General features: G+C 46.1%; 1 protein-coding gene across 7 annotated transcripts in view; it reads left to right on the forward strand.

Annotated features, from left to right (window-relative positions):
* The window catches only part of ATP8A2 (ATPase phospholipid transporting 8A2), a 325,405-nt gene that overhangs the window by 30,420 nt on the left and 275,385 nt on the right, over nucleotides 1-19,600 (forward strand). For 4 of the 7 annotated variants that reach the window (XM_083609007.1, XM_083609009.1, XM_083609010.1 and 1 more), the window contains exon 2: nucleotides 7,641-7,785. In XM_083609007.1, coding sequence (XP_083465133.1) covers nucleotides 7,641-7,785 — 145 coding nt within the window. The remainder of the gene's footprint in view (nucleotides 1-7,640; nucleotides 7,786-19,600) is intronic. The other 3 variants (XM_083609014.1, XM_083609012.1, XM_083609011.1) reach the window with 2 other exon arrangements.

The following is a 19,600-nucleotide window of genomic DNA, read 5'->3' on the forward strand; positions in this document are numbered from 1 at the left end:
TTGACTCTTGAGTGATGGTACGCCACAGGAAGATTAACCTACCTCACAGGGTTGTTGAGGGTATTAAACAAAGCAGTTGTGAGGACTGAAGATGCCTGTCTCCCCAGCGTGCCCTAAGGCCCCCCCCAGGTCCTTCCCAAGCAACTTTGGCTGTTGCTTCGCCCTCTTAATTTCTCTGCATGTTCTGGGAGACCAGGAGAGATGGGGACTGGTTGCAGCAGGAGGGGGAGACTCCCTGGATTCTTTAGCAGCCTGACTCATCTCTGTCTCCTGTTCCCTCTCCTCTTCTGCCTCTGGTTCTGGACTGCTCTCTGCCACAGACTCTCCCTGCTCACTAAACCCTGTTGCCTCTTCATCTTCTGACACCACCTCCTCCTAGTCCTCTCTTTCTGATCACTCATCATGTTCCCACCACCAACCCCTGGCTCTGAGCCTCCTTCCCCTGGGGGTTGCCTTGGGCGTTCCCCAGCTGGTGCCTCCCACCACTCCTCTGCATGCAGCCGGTTCATGGCATAAAGTAAATAAATAAAAGTACTTTTTGATGAACTGCAGGAGAACCAAATCATTTATCTGCTTCCCTTTTCCAACATCTTAACTTGCTTTGCTGTTTCTTTTGTACCCCAGGGATGAGGAACCTCACCCCATTCACCAGCCCTGCTTTGCACCCCCCTCAAAGGTTTTTAACTGGCTGGAAAGTGTCCTGTCATTCTGATAATGCTGCTTGCTTGCCTGGATGGAAGGTAGAGAAGGACGTGTGAGTGTAAATAAACCAGTTTGCCGTACAAAAGATACAATGCACATTTGTTGGTCCGCCCACATTGGCCTCTGGCTCCACCCACTATGGGCATGTGGCCCCTGGAAGGTTGCCAACAAGAGAATGTGGCCCTCGGGATGGAAAAGGTTCCCCAGCCCTCTTGTAGACCCGCTTGCACGACATTAAAGGGACTTAACATGAGTGCAAGGACAAACTGTTCTGGCAGTTTGGACTATGACTATCTTTGTTTTTTATCTTCTTCGCTGAGGTGGTTAGAGAGCTGGATCAGGACCTGCGAAACCAGGGCACAAATCCCTACTTGGCCATGCAGCTCACTGGGTGACCTTGGGCCAGTCACTGCCTCTCAGCCTAACCTAGCCCACAGGGTTGTGGAATTAAATGAGAAGCGGGAGAATCAAGTGCACCAACTTGAGCTCCCTGGATAAAAAGTGGGGTAGAAATGCAATAAAGAAATAAATTCATTGAAGCCAAAATATTATTCTCATGGTCTTCCCTATTAAGCAGTTGATTCAGACTTTACTGCCGTCCACCGTTCTACCCAAAACATCTTCCCATAACAGCAGCAGCAGCAGCAGTAGCATCTGAAAACCTTTTGCCATCTGGGTCAGCGGAGAGAGGTAGCGCTGCCAGCAGCCAGCCCACAGGAAAGTGCAGAGCTGGCATGCAGCGCCACTGTGCATTTGTCCAGAGGCACACAGCAAAAAAAAAACTTCTTCAGTGTTCAATATGGAGTTGGGAAGAGCCTTTTAAGTGGCGGGTGATAATGTTTGAGCTGGCCCAAAGTCACTTGGGATCGTGGAGTCAGTGCAGAGATGTGGGTAGTGTGTTCGGTTTGAACGAGGGAAACTTAAAAGTTTAAAAGCCTCTCTCAGCTACCAAGTTCCTTCGGTGTCCTCTAACAGCTTGGCCAGTCCCTGTCTCATGGGTTTGTTCTGAAAGCAAATGAGCTGCTCGCGATCTTAGGTTCTGAGCTGCTAGAAATGAGGATGCTCACACAAGTACAGTGATACCTCGGGTTACAGACGCTTCAGGTTACAAGACTCCGCTAACCCAGAAATAGTGCTTCAGGTTAAGAACTTTGCTTTAGGATGAGAACAGAAATCATGCAGCGGCGGCAGCGGGAGGCCCCATAAGCTAAAGTGGTGCTTCAGGTTAAGAACAGTTTCAGGTTAAGAACGGACCATCAGAGTGAATTAAGTACTTAACCCGAGGTACCACTGTATGTCAAACTTATTCTTGCGGCAGAGGATGTGCCTTGAACACCAGGGATGGGGAACCTGTCCCAGGTGTACACTATGCTGTGGGACTCCTCCATCCCCAGGTCAGCGATGATGGGAGTTGGAGTGCAGCAAGCACCTGTGGCCCTCCATCCCCCTTGCATACCAAGACGTGCAATAAAAACCATGCATTCTAATAGAGCTGCTGCCTATTTGATTTTTGTTTTAAACTTTGTAATTTTGTTTAAATTGTTTTCAATTAACTGGTTTTTTTTTAAAAAAAAATACAAACATTTTAAATTTTTGTAACCCGCCCTGGGACATTAGGGTGAAGGATAATAATAATACTGTAATAATGATGATGGAATATGACACCTTTCCGTCAGCCTTGGTGCCTTTAATAGCACACCAGATGTAGAAATTTGACAGATGTAGACTTCTCCTTTACAATATCTGTGTCATGGCGGTAATGGCATCTGTCAAATTTCTGGCATCACACAGCTGTTAAAATCCACTGGAAATAATGGGCCAAGATCTAGCCAAAGTGAACTATATTGGAGTCCCACTGATTTAAACATGTCCGTGACTCACTCACTGAGATTTTTACGACTCTCAAATAACTTTCTTTGGCTAGAATCATTCTCTGCTTATTTCTTTATTTGCTGATTTTTCTCCTTAATGATCTGCAAGTGGTAATAATGAAATGCCAAAAAAAAGAGAGTAAAGATAAAAATCACATCACGAACAAATTTAACACCAAACTTCAAGACAAGTTTAAAAACTGCATTGCTCATGATAAAAATACAGCTGCACACCAGAACTCTTAAGTTCTAGCAATAATAACAATCATATTAACAACAAAAACAATAATAATAATAGTTGTTGTTATTAATTTATTTATCACCTGCCCTTCACGCTAAGGTTCAAGGGCAAGCTACAACCATGAAAATGTCTTCTAGAACAATTTTCCAAAGTTGGAAAAGGAATTGGACGGGCAGTTCTCTTTGGACATGGGTTCCAGGCAGGAGTCTTCTCTCTCAGACCTTGCTGGAGGTGCCAGGGATTGAACCTGGGACCTTCTGCATGAGAGCCAGTGTGGTGTAGTGGTTAAGAGCAGTGGACTCGTAATCTGGTGAACCGGGTTTGATTCCCCGCTCCTCCACATGCAGCTGCTGGGTGACCTTGGGCCAGTCACACTTCTCTGAAGTCTCTCAGCCCCACTCACCTCACAGAGTGTTTGTTGTGGGGGAGGAAGGGAAAGGAGAATGTTATCCGCTTTGAGACTCCTTCGGGTAGTGATAAAGCGGGATATCAAATCCAAACTCTTCTTTCTTCTTCTCTACCACTGAGCTACAGCCCTCTTTCCCCACTCCCCATGGCGTTGATATTTTTCCAGAATACAGTTATTTAGCATTGCCGCTTTGATCTGTCCCCCCCGCACACCAGATAAGTCTGAACAATTGATTTAAAGATCACAGACCCAAAGGCATCTGACCAAATCAACCCAAACTATTTTGCTCATCTAACACACCTCCATACCGCCATGGCAATGCCCTTCTTACAGATGAATCCATGCCATCCACATAACCCCACGCTACAAGCACAGGACGAGAGTGAACAAGGCACCTTGCTCAAAGAGACACCTTTAGGCAAGGAATAGTCTAAATAATTCAAGCAGACAAATTGTTTCGTGTTCTCCATTCTAAATATAACAACATCATTAAACACTTTAGCCACTACCTTGCATATTTCCTTTGTTTTTACAAAGCCGAGCATCCAAATGCAAGCGAATTAAAACATCAATTGTGAATTTTATCCTTCCTGCTTTTTATTATCACTCTACTTACTTTGTAGTTAAAGCACAACATTTCCCTTCCGGATTTCTAAATACGTTTCATGCTGCTTCCTGCTTATGATTGCTTTATTGCTTGTGCCAACTGAATTGCCTTAAGTGGTGGTTGCTACCTCTGCAGGCCAGGAATGATTACAGGCTCATTTTGTGGCAAAACATTGCGATTTCAGCAGCTATCAATCAACTCAAAGTGGCAGCGGTCTTATCTATCTTCTCTTAGGGATGTTACTTCTTTTTGTAAATGTTTTGAAGGGCATAGCTTTTGTCTTCATCAGCTGGGGTTAAGGTTCCCCTAGCAAAGCCAGTTGACCTGAAATTAACTAACTTGGCCTGCTTGTGTGCCTCAAAACACTCCCTAGGCAACAACCCCTCACTGGCCCCACTTTGCACTCGTGTTTTTGCCTGGCTGGAATGTATTCTATGAAAATGAACTCTGAAAATGCCACTTGGTTGCTTGGATAGAGAGATAAGTAAAGGTAAAGGGACCCCTGACCATTAGGTCCAGTTGTGGCTGACTCTGGGGTTGCAGCACTCATCTCGCTTTACTGGCCGAGGGAGCCGGCGTACAGCTTCCGGGTCATGTGGCCAGCATGACTAAGCCGCTTCTGGCGAACCAGAGCAGCGCACGGAAACGCCGTTTACCTTTCCGCCGGAGCGGTACCTATTTATCTACTTGCACTTTGACTTGCTTTTGAACTGCTAGGTTGACAGGAGCAGGGACCGAGCAACGGGAGCTCACCCCATCACGGGGATTCAAACTGCTGACCTTCTGATCAGCAAGTCCTAGGCTCTGTGGTTTAACCCACAGCGCCATCCATGTCCCGGATAGAGAGATACATGAGCAGAAACTAGTCTACTGGACAGATTGGTTGGCTGGCATCTGTCTTTGGGAGATTATGGAGGAGTGCGCCCTCAGGGGCAAAGTCGAATTGTTGGGGAGTTACAGCGCCTGTTGTGGCTGTAGAGACTGATGTGGGAGAGACATGTTTTGCTGCAGCTGGGGCAGAGGAAGACATCCAGTTGTGCTGCTGCAGATGGTGTTTCTTCTCTCTGCTCCTCCCTGCAGTCATTCCTCCTCTGGTTCTGCTGTGGATACACAACCTGACTGATAGATAGTATATTTGTTGCTCTACCTGCTTTTGCCTCTGTCTTCTCCTGTCACTGGCATGTGGTCCTCATAAAGTTGCTGAGAAGGGAATGTGGACCTCAGATGAAAAAGGACCTGCACTACATTGGCAATTGAGTTGAAGGTCAAGATAGCCCTCTGGGGAGGCAATGGGACCCTGCACACCTTAGCAACAATGTCTTGGGTGACCTCTGTTGTGGTAGCTGATGCGGCAGGCTGAGGCATGACACCAGAGCATTGGCCGTCGTGTCCCATCTGTGAGCAGTAGTGTTCAGTATGCATTGTCATTCCCACATGCAGTTTGTTCCCTTGTCTTTGCTTTGTTTGAATAAGTGCTTCTTTGACAAACGATTGCAAGTAGATTCCTCTTTGCATGTAGGAGATAATAAGTCAATTATCTGGCCAAATACTTCCTCCACTGTAATTAGCAAATAGTCCTGTGTTAAAGTCTGTGTGAATGCTGGGCTTACAATGCTGCTTTTTCTAACCCTATTTTGCTGAGGTGTTCATAAAGGGACAAAGGTTGCCATTCGAACCAGCAGCATAATGCAAGCAATAAGCTTGAAGCCAGGGAAATCACAAAAGTAACTGGGACAGCTGTATTTGTAATTTTTAAATATATCTATATTCCTGGCCCATTGGTGGGGGACTAGAATTCTGAGTGAAATTTGCCCCCAAGCTGTAGGATTGTTTGTGTTTTCCTCCTTTTCTCAAAACTAAGTTAACACAGGAAATACCCCTGCAATTAAATATTACTCCAGTGTGGCAGCATTTCAGTGGCTCTCTGCACTAGGGCAATGTTTATTTGGTTTTCAGAAAATGATTGTTAGACACTCTTCAGCTGTAGATCTCCAAAGATACACCAAAATTAAAAAAAGCAAAATTGAGCAGGCAGTTAAAAAGTTTACAAGCCCTGAAATAGAGTGAAGGTAAAACCCTTGTTTTCCCCCTCCATACTAATGTCACTGAGGATCAGGGCACTTTTCATAAGCAGCTCTGCACAGAGACACATTTGTTTTGTTTTTAAATCTATCTGAACAGCTCCTGCATTGTAAGTAAGGCTTGAGGTTTCAAAAGGACAGTATATTTTCATGCCTGTTCACATCTGCCCAGAACTAAGTGCCATTGAGTTTGATGGGCCTTATTCCTGGGTAAGCATGCATGGGGTTTTTTAGTCTTTCTAATTCTCTTCATGTGTCGTGTTTTATCCATTTCAGCTCATAGCTGCCTATGACAGGAGTGGGCGATCTGAAAGTCTTGGCCAAAATCGTGTGGGTGTCAAGGAGTCAAAAACCGGGGAGATAGACACATAGGGTGACAGAGAATAGGGTGTGAAGAAAAAAATTGGTAGCAGAAAAAGTGGGAGAAAGGGGTGACAGAAAGAGAGAAAATGGAGTTCCCCATCTATTTATGGCTCTTCCCCCTCCCCACTGCCTCTGACCCCAAAATATATCTCCCATTATTCCCAGGAGAATAGGGTGTATACCCCAATCCTGGTATTCAGACTTGACAGTTTGGGCCTCTGTGGGATGCTCTGTGTATTCGGTGAAGCTTCTCAGGCACTCCTGATGCATTGGACTACAACTCCCATCAGCCCCAGCAAACATGGCCCGTTGAGGGATGTTCAGAGTCTTCCAAAAACTGCCGGAGGGCACCAGGTAGCGGGAAGATGCTTCGGAGGCGTCTTCTAGCCATATATCCCAAGTTACCCCGGAGTCCTCCTTATGGGACCCGTTTCCCACTGGATGATTCATCGTTGGAGCTGAACATTAGGGAAGAGGCTCCCGGAGGCCAACATAATAATGGCAACATTTTTTTTTTTAATCGCGCCACTCGCGCGCTTTGCTCTGCTGTCCCTTCCCAAATGTTTGTTACTCCTTTCCGGTTTCTTGGGGGGAGGGCGCGCGCTTCCACCTCTTTCCTTCTGAGGCCACGGGTGGATCTGCCACACGATCTAGTTCCGCCCTAAAGCGGGTGGTAACAAACCCACCACGTGCACCCCACCCTCCCGCGTCGCTTGTAAAGCTCCACACCATACAAACCAGGCGCCCGGAAAAACAGCAACTAAGCGACGCTTTTCTACTTCTGCTGCCCGAGAGCTCGAGGCTGCAGCCGCCGCCGATCAATAAGTGGGTGGACTCGCGACTCCTTCGGTTGCCGTGACTTTGATTCTTGTTTATTCTTCGCCGCCTGCGAGCGCGGCGCCTCCCTCCCTACGTCTATCCAGCAGCCAGCCGCGCTTCTGGGTGCGGGGCGTTTGTGTGTGTGTGTGTGTATGCGCGCGCGTGTGTTTGTGTCGCGGGGAGGTTTCGGCTGCTTTGCGCGCACATGCACGCGCGCGCCTGGGGACAGAGCTGGAAAGCAACAGGGAGGCAGGGAGGCATACAGGCTGCTGTTGCTGTGATCCTGCTTCTCCAGGGCCACTTTGCAAAGGCTGCTCGAGGAGGAGGAGAAGAAGGCAAGCTGCCACCGAGGCGGCTCGCTAGAGATGCGCGCGGCTTGATGCTAGCTGCTGCCGGTGCTGCTGCGTGCCGCCGCCTCCTCGTCCGCCGCGCCTCTCTCCTCCTGCATCTTTCCTTCTGCTAACTGATTTCTTTCCCCACCCACCCCTTTCCCCCACCCTCTCTTCTCTTCTTTTGCTTGGCTGCTGCTGCTGCCTGCTGCCGGCAGGACCCATTTGCTCCTCTTCGGGCTACAAGAAGGCAGATGATGAGATGTCCGGGGCCACGTCCTCTGCGGACCAGGAGGAGGCAGCAGCCCGCACCATTTACTTGAACCAGCCCCAGCAGAGCAAGTTCCACGACAACCGGGTCAGGTAAGAGGAAGGCGCACCAGGGGGAGAGAGAGAGAAGCAGAAGCAGAGTGAACTGTGTGGGAAGTGACTGCTCTGGATTGATCATCCAAATGGGCCAGGAAAGAAGTTAGGCTTGCTGGGAGTGGCTGCCTGACTTTGACTCCATCCTACAGCTCTCAGGCACAATGGTCTGTTTTTTTGCCAGAGGTCCACTTTGATAAAAGTATTCATGTGGTGGTGATGGAGACTGGCAAGGCTTCCACCCACAAACCCAGCGTCCCAAAGTGCCCTTGCTGCCTCTGAAGTGGCAGAGTTGCCGAGTAAGAGGCAGCATTTGCCAGCCACGTTCTGATTCCCTAATTCAGAGGTGGTTTAACCTGAAATGTTTCCAGCGGTTGCTGAACTACAACTCCCATCACCCATTAGCAGTGCCAGTTGGGGCCAGCGGGAGTTGCAGTTCGTGATCTGGAGGTGCTCTGATTCACCACTTGTCAGCTAGTGGGCACAGCCTGGTGCAAAGTGGGTCGCAAGAGGAACGCTGCCACCATGCAACTATATGGTAAAAGATTAAGAAATGAGTCCCCCAATGCACCTTTGGGTCAAAAGTTGGTCCCAAGTCCGGAATAGTTGACTTTTTTAAAAAAAATTTTTTTTATAAAGTTTTCTTGGTTTACAAAGGTATGCGCAATGTCTCTTTTTTTAAGTTACATTTTCCATAGGTCAGTTTCATTTGTTGAGACATTAGGGTTACATTTGGAAGAAAAGGGGGGGGGAGAGGTGGAGGGGAAAAAGGCGAGTGGGAATAGTTGACTTTGGAAGCATTATGTGGTTGGTTGGGAGGAGTACATGCCTAACTGTAACACAGGAGTATATAATTGGGAAGATGTCGTGGTTTAAGCGTGTACATGTCCACACCAGGCTGATTTCTGGTGTTGCTGCTACAGGGGAGGGTTGTTTGTTTGTTCCATCTTGGCTCTGGCCCATGCTGAAGCTGTGCCCTTTGAGCCACAACAATAGCTGTGTAAGTCGAGTGAGTAACAAGCAGTGGCAGGCAAGGACCCAGTGTGCTCCTCCTGGCCAGAGCAGTCAAGAAAGGAAGAGAAGGTCAGTGGCAGGTGATGGATAATAGGCTCTTATTTGCAGGAGAATAAGGCGAGAGGCAGTAACAGGTGGGGCACAATGGTGAGAGATCAGTTACCAGCCATCGTACAGCGGCTCTCTCAGCAAGACAATTACAAGGCCTAATAATGGATGGCACTGTTGGCAGCTCCCGTACCAAGGAGAGAGATTACAGCTGTGCCGTGCTTGATTTTTGGTCTCTCAAAGGGTGCAGGAATACGCCATGCGCGTGAACGTAATAAGCATAATGTATCAGCCTTGTTCGTGCACTTACTCACTTCCATACAGTAGCAGGAGCAGAGTCATGCTTTAGACCTCATGTTGCATCCCAGTCCTACCCTTAGGCAGAGTCAAGCAATCCCATCAGGTGGCAGATACTGAAGGGCAGAAGGGAGAGCAATGGTAGACCCTCTGGCCATTCCTCCCACGCCCTCTGGTCATTCCCCTCTGTTAAGAGATTAGAGCAGTGTGTGTGCCACAAAGCCTGTCATGCCCCTCGCCAAAAACTAGCGGGATCCCCTAAGCCCCACTCAGGTGCAGCGGAGGATGCTGTTGGGAGCCACCCAGAGTGGCTGGGGAAACCCAGCCAGATGGGTGGAGTATAAATAATAAACTATTATTATTAAGCTGTCCCATCACCAGTGTTGAAGGAAGATAAAGCAGTCTGATAGATACTGATTCTTCCAGGTGTCAGGCAGGGGTCTTTTTCATCACCTAAAACCTAAGCCTCATTTTTCCTAAATAATTGTATGTTGAGTAAAGTAATGGAGAGAGTCATCACATAGATCAGTAAACGCAGTTAGGTCTGTGGTTAAAGAAACCATAGATCAAACTTGTTCCCAACCCATATCTTTCCATGCATCATATTGGGACAACATACTGGCTTAGTTGTAGATAAAAGCTTTGTGACATGCGTGCAATGTAGAAAGGGGCCCTTACAATGTTGTAAATCAAAGTCTGTTCCAGTGAACTCAGTGTGAAATTAGTTTTCAGAACACCGCCAGCAAAAATAAAATACCTGTCTATGTGACACTGACACATAAGCTTATGCTCATATACTGTGCTAAAGAATGAAATGTTACCATCTCCCCCTTTCCACCCCTCTCTCTTCTCCCACAACCCTATATTGCCTATACAGTAATGTCTCTGAATATGACTGACTTCTTTGAATGATGCTATGACTTGAAAACAGAGTCTCAGTATATTCTATTGCTACCCAAGAAAAGCTCAATAAAGACATAAAAAAAAGAAGGCTGGTGGTAGAATTGGAGCCAACGTCCCGTCTTTTTCCACCTTGATGGTGCTTTCAGTGATAAATACCGTAATTTGTAATTTGGGCAGAGAAAGGGAGGGGACACCCCATCATCATAAAGCTTTGCTTTGGACAGCGAGTTTTAAAAATCCAATCAAGGCAAAGTAAGCAATGTGTTGGTTGAAGACTTTTAACAGCCCTAATAAACAGCAAGGCTTTGATCAGCAGGCTCCTCGTTGTGTTTCGAAGTGGTTATAGCTTCAATTTAAGGAGATCAGCAACAATTTGACAAAGTGCCTCAAAATAATTTATGCAACCGAATTATGCAAGAAAGATTTAGGGTGATGGCTCTTTGGCACACCCTGAGAGCCTGACAAAACACAATGCCGTTCATGGAATTAAAGATGGTGTGGATGGATTTTCAAAGTGTAAGTGGAAAGCGGGAGGAGGTAGTCCAGGTTTGTATCCCAACCTTGTGTGTTAGGGGGCTTTAACCCTTTGCTCACTGCTGTTATCCTGATCTGGATCAGGCCCATCTGCACTAGAAAAAGTGAATGGTTCCCCCCATGGGTGTAGCAGCTCCATTTGATCAACTCTGTCTAATATTCAAGGGTAGGGCATTCCATTGGGGAGATGCCACAACAATAAAAGCCTGATTCCTACATTGTATGGAGCAGACCTCCTGTTAAAATGGTGTGGATGGGAGGCCCTCATCTGCAGTGATTCACTGAGACTTTCAGGCATCAAGAGAATTACCTTTATGAATTTTCTCCCAACACTTAGCTGAAACCTGATTCCCTCCAACTTTCACCAGTTAGTTCTAATTCTGTCTTCTGAAATGACAGAGAACAAATAATGCCCCCCCCCCTTATTTGAGATGTCTTTTGTCTAGGAAAGGGACGTGGGTGGCGCTGTGGGTAAAACCTCAGCGCCTAGGACTTGCTGATCGTCAGGTCGGCGGTTCGAATCCCCGCGGCGGGGTGCGCTCCCGTCGTTCGGTCCCAGCGCCTGCCAACCTAGCAGTTCAAAAGCACCCCCGGGTGCAAGTAGATAAATAGAGACCGCTTACTAGCGGGAAGGTAAACTGCGTTTCCGTGTGCTGCGCTGGCTCGCCAGATGCAGCTTGTCACGCCAGCCACGTGACCTGGAAGTGTCTTCGGACAGCGCTGGCCCCCGGCCTCTTAAGCGAGATGGGCGGCACAACCCCAGAGTCGGACACGACTGGCCTGTACGGGCAGGGGTACCTTTCCTTTACCTTTTTGTCTAGGAAGCTTTTCATGACTTGGTTCCTAGGGTTTGCCCCATTGTAGTTAAGAACTAGTTTATTGACTCACTTTTACAGCTTTGTCCTACTGTGATTACACTCGCATATAAACATTACATTTAAAACAACAGGATTACCATTTTCCAACTTGGGTTATTACTAATCTGTCTGAAACTCCCTTGAAAATAATGTCAATCCTCTCTACTCCCTGAAACAAAGCAGTATGCTTAAGGCCGCAATGTTATGCACACTTACCTAAGACTAAGGACCCGTCTGTACCATACATTTAAAGCATCATCATACCACTTTAGGCAGGCATGGCTTCCCCAAAGAACCCTGGGAACTGCAGTTTGTTAAGAGTGATGAGCATTGTTAGGAGACTCCTATTCCTCTCATAGAGCTACAATTCTCAGAGTGGTTTGACAATCGCCCTTCCTAGGGAACTCTGGAAATTATAGCTCTGTGAAGGGAATGGTCTCCTAAGAAATCTCAGCTCTCTTAACAAGTAAGTCAGCAAGTCCCACTGGATTTAGTGAGGCTTTCTTCCTGGTGTCTAGATATAGGGTGGTATTCAACCAAGTTTTACTCAAGAGTAGATCCATTGACTCCATTAATTTCTCTGCACCTGCTCTTAGTAAACCCTGGTTGAATTCCACCCATAGGAGTGCAGCTTTAAGCAGGAACTTAATTTTCTCCTTCTGAAATCAATGGAACTTTGAATTGTTTCACTTTGACCAGATCATGCCTTATATAAATAACACACACAATTTTCTAATCTACTGATTATCTGAACATTTTGGATAAATGATCCTCTTAGGCTTTAAAGGGCTGTGCATTTGCTCATACAGCAAAATATTTCTGTACTGCTTGACAAGTGGGAGATGGCAGATGCCCATTTAAAATTATGTCTACAGAATGTTATTTTTTATTCTGACTTACCATAATCTTGTAGTATGTTTGAACAGCTTTAGTTGTTTTTATGTTTCCTTCCTTCTGCTTATTGCATCTTGGTTTAGACTAGCCTTCGCCAACTTGGTGTCCTCCCCACGTTTTTGATTACAACTCCTATCAGCCTCACTTGACATGGCTGCAGTTGTCACCTGAAAACATCAGAAAGGAGGCTGGTTTGGGAAGGCTGGCTTTAGGTATTAGCTACCTTACCTTATTGTTAGTAATGCTCTTTATAGGAGTGTTCTTCAATCTTGGATACCTTGGTGATTCAGGACTACAACTCCCATCATCCCCAGCCAACTTAGCCAATACCCAAGGATGATGGGAATTGTAGTCCAACAACACCAGGGAATCCAAGAGTGTTGAAGAACACTCTTCTAGAGATCCTTTTGGTGTACAAACTGCTTTGGAAATATTATCCAATAGATCCTCCTGTATACCTTGTGAGGCATGATGGAAGATTCACTTATCCTACGTTACCCACAGAGGTTCATGGCTTACCAGGGATTTGAACCTGGTTTCCTCACTGCCAAGCAGGAAATGCTAAATTTCCCATAGAAAGTTAGAGATGGTGTTCAAGTCAGGCTGATAGCTTGTGTGTGTGCATTTTGGAAGTGGGTGTCCCAGAAGGCTTAAACTGGACATCAGAGGAAGTAATGGAGATGTAGTAAACTCTTAGTAGGATGGTTACGGCTGGAAAGGCTTTGAAGGACAGCCAGTGCAGCTCTTGGCACAGACTTTGCACAGAGACAGGCTCCTTCTCTTTTGCACCCTTCTTAAAGAAAAGAAGAGCAGCTAGCAAGATGTGTAGAGACCTCAAGAAGACATGGGGAAGATGCCCAGGGCCCATCTCTCCAGGGCAGACTGCATAGGGTTAAATCATGGGAATAGCTAAGTTGGCTTGAACTTGGTTTGTGGACCTTGTGTTGTCTTCCCCCCTTGTTCTATGCATTGTGGGGTGCTCCCAGTCTGTTGATATTTTGGAGTGGGATTTAGCCACATATCAGGTATTTCAGATTGTGCAATTAAAGTTGATTTGGAGCTCCTGCACAACAAACATCCTCTCCCCCACCCTTAAAAAAACCCCAGACTTTTGCAATATGGAAAGTGATGAGAAGATGCACTGGAAACTGTGGGATAACGTTTTCTTGATGCAACATCGTCTAGCCTCCCTGCAAACAAATTAGGATGTATGCTCAATAAACAGGTTGTCTGGAAGTCATTGCATGGTGCAAGCCTATGCATGTCTGCTCAGAAATAAGCCCAATTAATTTGAATGGGACTCACTCCCAAGTAAGTGGGTATAGGATTGCAACATTGGCCCCCCTCTCCCTCTCTTTTGCGATTCATCATTAGGGAAGGGTGGGACCACACAGAGAGCATGTTGTGCATGCCGTAAGAGCGCATTGCAGTGAAGGGAATGGGAGGCAGAAAGGGCAGGAGACCTTTGTTGCAGCCTCAAAAGAGGTTGGCAATGATGATCTTTTTTTATCGGCTTGTTTGGAAGTTCTTTGCAAAGTGCATCATTATGTGTTGAGCACAGCAGGAGTCTTGCTCTGATAAACAAAGAAACACACAAGCAGGAGCTTTAACAGTTTTTAATCTGAGAAAATATGCATTCATGATGCCTGAGTTCTGAAAAACATATTCTTTCTATTTTTACCAAGGAAAAACAGAAGCCACCTCAGTTATTCTTTTATTACAGATTTAAGTGGTTTGCTGGCTACAGAGGCACTGAGATGAAAACACACACCTCATATTCAGATGTGCCCTGGGAACAATGAAATGGATAAAGCAGTGCTACATAAGCCATGCTATATTTGAAAGACAAGTGATGTGTGTGTGAGAAAAAGACAGAGAGAAACAGACAAATACTGCAAGCAAAACTATGCCATTTTTGACTGTAATGCAATTTTAATAGTTAATTGGAGTCTTTGCAAAGAGTAGCAATAAGTGACAAATATTGGAAGCTATAATTATGGGTGTTACAGTTTTCGCTTCAAGAACTTTAGTTTCTGCTTGTTAGTTTTAGCAGTAAGACACTGAAACTCGGTGAGTGACCTTGAGGGCCAGTCACTATCTTTCAGGGTAACCAACGCCACAATGCGGTTGTCGTCGTCAGAATTAAATGGGAGATCTTGTGAGTGCCACCGTGAGTTAGAAGATGGTACAATCATACAAGGGACGTGGGTGGCGCTGTGGTCTAAACCACCGAGCCTTGGGCTTGCCGATCAAAAGGTCAGCGGTTCAAATCCCCACGATGGGGTGAGCTCCTATTGCTCAGTCCCAGCTCCTGCCAACCTAGCAGTTCAAAAGCACACCAAAAAGTGCAAGTAGATTAATAGGTACCACTCCGGCGGGAAGGTAAACGGCGTTTCTGTGCACTGCTCTGGTGTTGGTGTTCCTTTGCGCCAGAAGCGGTTTAGTCATGCTGGCCACATGACCCGGAAAACCTGTCTGTGGAGTGGACAAGCGCCGGCTCCCTTGGCCTGTAAAGCGAGATTAGCACTGCAACCCCAGAGTCGTTCACGACTGGACTTAACTATCAAGGGTCCCTTTACCTTTACCTTACAATCAAACAAATAAATATGACCATTCCATCAGTAGCATGGTTAGATGTCAGAGCCCAGCAAGCAAACAAACAATACAGAACTACACTATGGCATTCACCATAGCTCCAGTTTGGAAGGCTTTCAAAGGGGATTCAACAAATTGACGAAGAATAAGGAACTACCAAGAACTGCTGGTCAGGGCAGCTATGTATTGACTCCAGCTTCAGAGTTTGTGTGCCACTAAATACCAGTTGCTAGAGAAAAGAAGCTGGAGAGAACTATGGCTCTCCTCTCCTGCTTGGGGGCTTCCCAGTGGCTGGCCAACGTGGAAACAGAATGCTGAACCAGATAGGCTTGATCCAGTAGGGCTCTTTGTACCTGGGGTTTTTGTCCAAGATTGCCGTTTCCTCGTGGCAAAGAAGGCACGCGTGGGCTCAGAGCAGTGTGCACAGGCTTATTTCATTTTAGAACAGTCCTGTGAGGTGGGTTGTGCTGGGAGAACCTAGCTGAAGAACATTCCTTAATAGGAATGCTGAATGCAGTTTGTGGCCCATTGGATTGCAGTGCAGTGGGCAGGGGCGGAGGAAGGGGGGGGCAGGCCGCCCTGGGTGTCACCTCTGAGGGGGGTGACAAAATGCCAGGCGGCACTCACCGCAGGGCCTGCAGCATGCCCGAGCCATGCGTCTTTCCTGGGTGTGATGCGGTGGCTTGGGCGCCTGCAGGCTCCGTGCTGCTCCAAACGGTCCATCCGCCGCCTGCCCCTCAGCTGTAGGGCAGCTGAGTGGGAGAAGGCAGGCAGACTTCGCAGAACGTCCTGCCCCGGCTCGTCGTGCCGCATGGGCGGCTGGCACCACCCCTGGGTGCAGGGCACGTGCGCTGCCCCAGGCACCCGATTGGCTTGCTCCGCCACCAGCAGTGGGCTATCATGGCATGGCTTCGTGTCTGCTCCAGCACATTCCCTTTGCTGTGGTGCAACCCTAAGCTGCCCAGGTATTAAGAATTGCCCCTTTGCTTCAGCATCTAGCAGCAGCTCTTTACAGAATCCTGCTGTGAGAGATTTTGTGGAAGGATGACGTGGTGGATTTTGACACAGAAACTTTAAAAAAAGAAATGAGGATGAAGCGTAGTGCCAGAAACTGACAGCGCTAAAAAAAGATACCAAGGTATTTGTGTGCCTTCACAAATGGGGGAAAGTTTTGTAGATTTATGTTAAGGGATTAACAATGAAATTAGCATTTCTGCTAATGTCCAATCCAGTCAGCGGCTTTGCTGCTTAGCGAGTTTGTAGGCCTCAAATAAATAAACACTTTTTCAAAGCAGGTGCTGGTATGCATTTACACCCAAACACCTGCCAAATAAAATCCACATGCAAGGTGCAAATAGAACAGTTGTAAAATACTGTTCACTTTAAAGAATTGTCATTGGAACAGGGGAGCTGCCCTGTTCAGAGACACCATTGACCCATTTAGGTCAGTATTGTTGTGGGGTGTTGGTGTGGGCATTGAATTTGGGAGCCTTTGCATGCAGGGGAGATGGTCTAACACTGAGCTAAGGCCCTTCCCCGATGCAGCCCATGATGATCAAGGATGTTATTTGAGAATGAAATTCACACAGAGGGCAAGCACCTCTGTGACAGATAAGGGAGAAAGGAGTCAGGACCAATTTAAATGATCAAAACAAACATTCTAACATATTTTTGCCTGTGCGGATTCTAGGGATGATGGAGAGCCCTTTGTCCTTCAGTTTTATAGATGTCTTGAGAAAATGAATATGTGGTTGGAAATGTAGAAGATGGGCAAATAAAATGAACAGGGGGCTGGAGCTGCGAGTAGCCAGCAAGTACACCAGCATGAAGTGAGCATAGCTAGTGGGAGGCCCAGCCTTTGAGAGGCACAATCCATCATTTGGTGTGTGAATCACTGCAGTGGTGATCACCGTCACAGTGACACCATCAGCCATGCATTGGGTGTCACTGTAGATGCAGCCTGCGCACTTACAGATGCTCATGCTTTGGAAAAGATGTGTATGTGAGCAGGATTATCACCAGTCAGGGGGCCTATACATGTGGACAAGCGCCATATGTACCTAGATGGGCAGAACTGTATGCATGCTTTAGACTTCCGGGTTGGCGCCTCCGGCAATGGCGGAGCTCCTCCGATCGGGAGGGACTTGCTCCGTGAAAAGCAGGGTCTAATCGCCACGGCGAAGGCGGAGACCCATAGAAATCACAGGCGGGAGAAGCCTGTGAACTTGGGATTCGGCTGGCACCTTTTGCGCCTCCCCTACTCGTGGGGAAACCCTGTTTTGGGGATCCGGAGCGACGTGGGGTGAGTGGCGCGGTGCTTTGAATCGACCGCTTCTTTCACGGAGTGAAGCCGCGTTGCTGCCGCCGGAGAGCACTGACTTTTTCCTGTGGACATTTGGACCTTAAACAACTACCCGTGAGTAGACTGGAAAATTTGGGTCTTCAAATATTTTAATTTGGCAACGAAGCAGGAAGGCTCTAAACAGGAAGTCCGCCTTCCGCTTTTGTAAACAGAATGAAGCAAAGACGTTACAAACTAAAGTCTCTGAAAGTTTTTGATAAAGGATTAAAATTCCATCAGTTAAAAATACAAAACCCCCTTGGAAGCAGGAGAAGAGGGGGGAAGTCGTGAACCTAGTGAGAACCTGCAGGAGAGAGTGAAAAGCAAATTACCACTGCTCTGAACCTGGGAACGGTCTGCCTGATGCCGTTTGGGGAAGATTCATTGACAGAACGGATTTGGCAGTTACTTAAAATTGGAAAGATACTGTTTCCATTGATCTCTTCTGAGTTTATCAAAGGGAGGAAAAAAATAACTGAAAATCGAAACTGTTTCTGTGCTTGAAAGAATTGATACAAGTTGAGACTGGATCCCTCTAGAGGGAGCATGTGAAATTGTTACAGGAGTGTAACAGGGTAAGCTCCAGCTGCAAGATAAAGTTTCTGAGAATCAGAGATTGACCTTGGACTATTCAAAATGCTGATAGGAGAAGGTATTGTGACTGTATTATATAAGATAAACCATTCACTTGAACAGCTGCACAAAAAGGCAGATGACATGATTTCCAAAATTGACAGCCGGGAACAGAAAGTGACCAATTTGAATCAAAAAGCAAGCAACAATACAGAAATAATTCAGGACTTGGAACAGGAATATGCCTTGGTAGGACAAATGGTGGAGGAAAAGGAGAAGGATGCCGTTGCGAAACCTAAGGTAGTTCAAGCAGGATCCTCAGTTCTACAGAAGCAAATTGAGGATTATAAATTGAGGCCTTGCATGATTGATTCTAGCAAAAGCCAGATTTTGAGGATTGGACCCTGGCTTGGACTGAAGAACAAAAGTTGGAAAGATCCCTTTATTCAGGGACCAACTGACTTTTGGGACATGGGTTTGGGCCTGGAGGAACTTGAAGCTTTGGGGGCCTATGGATTTGGAGGAATCCTGAAATACGTCCTGAAATACCTTATGGACTTTAGTTTCAATTATGGAAACTTGGCTGAGCTGTTCAGAAGGAAGAAAAGTTTTGTTTGGTTGGAGTTTTCCCGAGATTTGCTCCTGAGCATGAAAGAATACGAAGAAGATCCGCAGAAGGGACTTGGAAAAGAATTAAGAGCTTCGGATATAAGATCTCCAGGTTGATGGACTACATGGATCTGACGGAAAGGACTGGCAGAATCCAAAACCAGGGGAAAGAGAGGGTGGAAGAAGATTGGGAAGTTAAAGTTCATATTTAGAAATTTTGTAAAATTAATGACTGTTAGAAAAACCGTGGAATGATATTATAGGGATTTAGTGAAATGTTAGAAGAAGTTAAGTATAGATAAGTAATTTAGTCATAAAGGGAAATAAGGTTAAAATATGTTATGTACAAGATGATAAAAAGCAGAGAAAGATGGAAAGGATTTGCTGAAACAATTAGAAGAACTGGAATACAAAAAGGGAGGTGTGAGTAAGTCGAGGAAACAAGGAAATGAAGGATAGAATATGGAAAAGGAGAGATGTATTTTAAACTGTTTTTGTCTTAAGTCATGTGTTTAATCTAATGGGTTTGGGGTGGGTTTTATAATATTTGTATATTGTATTGTATTGTGGTGTTTTTTCACTTTTTGTTTTTTTTCTCTTTCTTTCTTGTCTTTATTTTTCTTTTTTCTTCTTTTTCTGTAATCTTCAAAATATTTAATAATAAATATTATTTAAAAAAAAGAACTGTATGCACGCTTAAAAAAAAATTTTTTTTTTGCAAATTGCAGCCCAGAAAGAACAACAACAAAAAAGCAATCTCATGTTTCATTGTTACAGTGCACGATTGGAAAGAGGTGATAAGCGTTAAAATCAGATAAACAGTAGGCAAAACAGCTATCTGATATAGCCCCTCCGAAATCCAGTGTGGGTCTCTGGAGGTCGTGAACTCTCAAGAAGTTATGAAAGTTAGGAACGGAAACCAAACCATGTCAAACTGATTAGATGCAGTTTGGTCCCTTGCTTTCCACCCGTATCACCCGCTGGATCTTTCCATGAGAGCAAGAGTCAAACACACTTATACCAACTTGCATTAAAATAAACTCAGAGGACGTTTCCGGCCTCTGGCTGTTGTTGATCCGGCTGCAACCAAGAGGAACAATTAATAAGATATTTATGGCTGAGTTTGGGGCCGGTGAAAATAGAGAGAAGA

The sequence above is a fragment of the Podarcis filfolensis genome, assembly GCF_964270895.1.
Source record: "Podarcis filfolensis genome assembly, chromosome: 4".
NCBI classification, from domain to species: Eukaryota; Metazoa; Chordata; class Lepidosauria; order Squamata; family Lacertidae; genus Podarcis; species Podarcis filfolensis.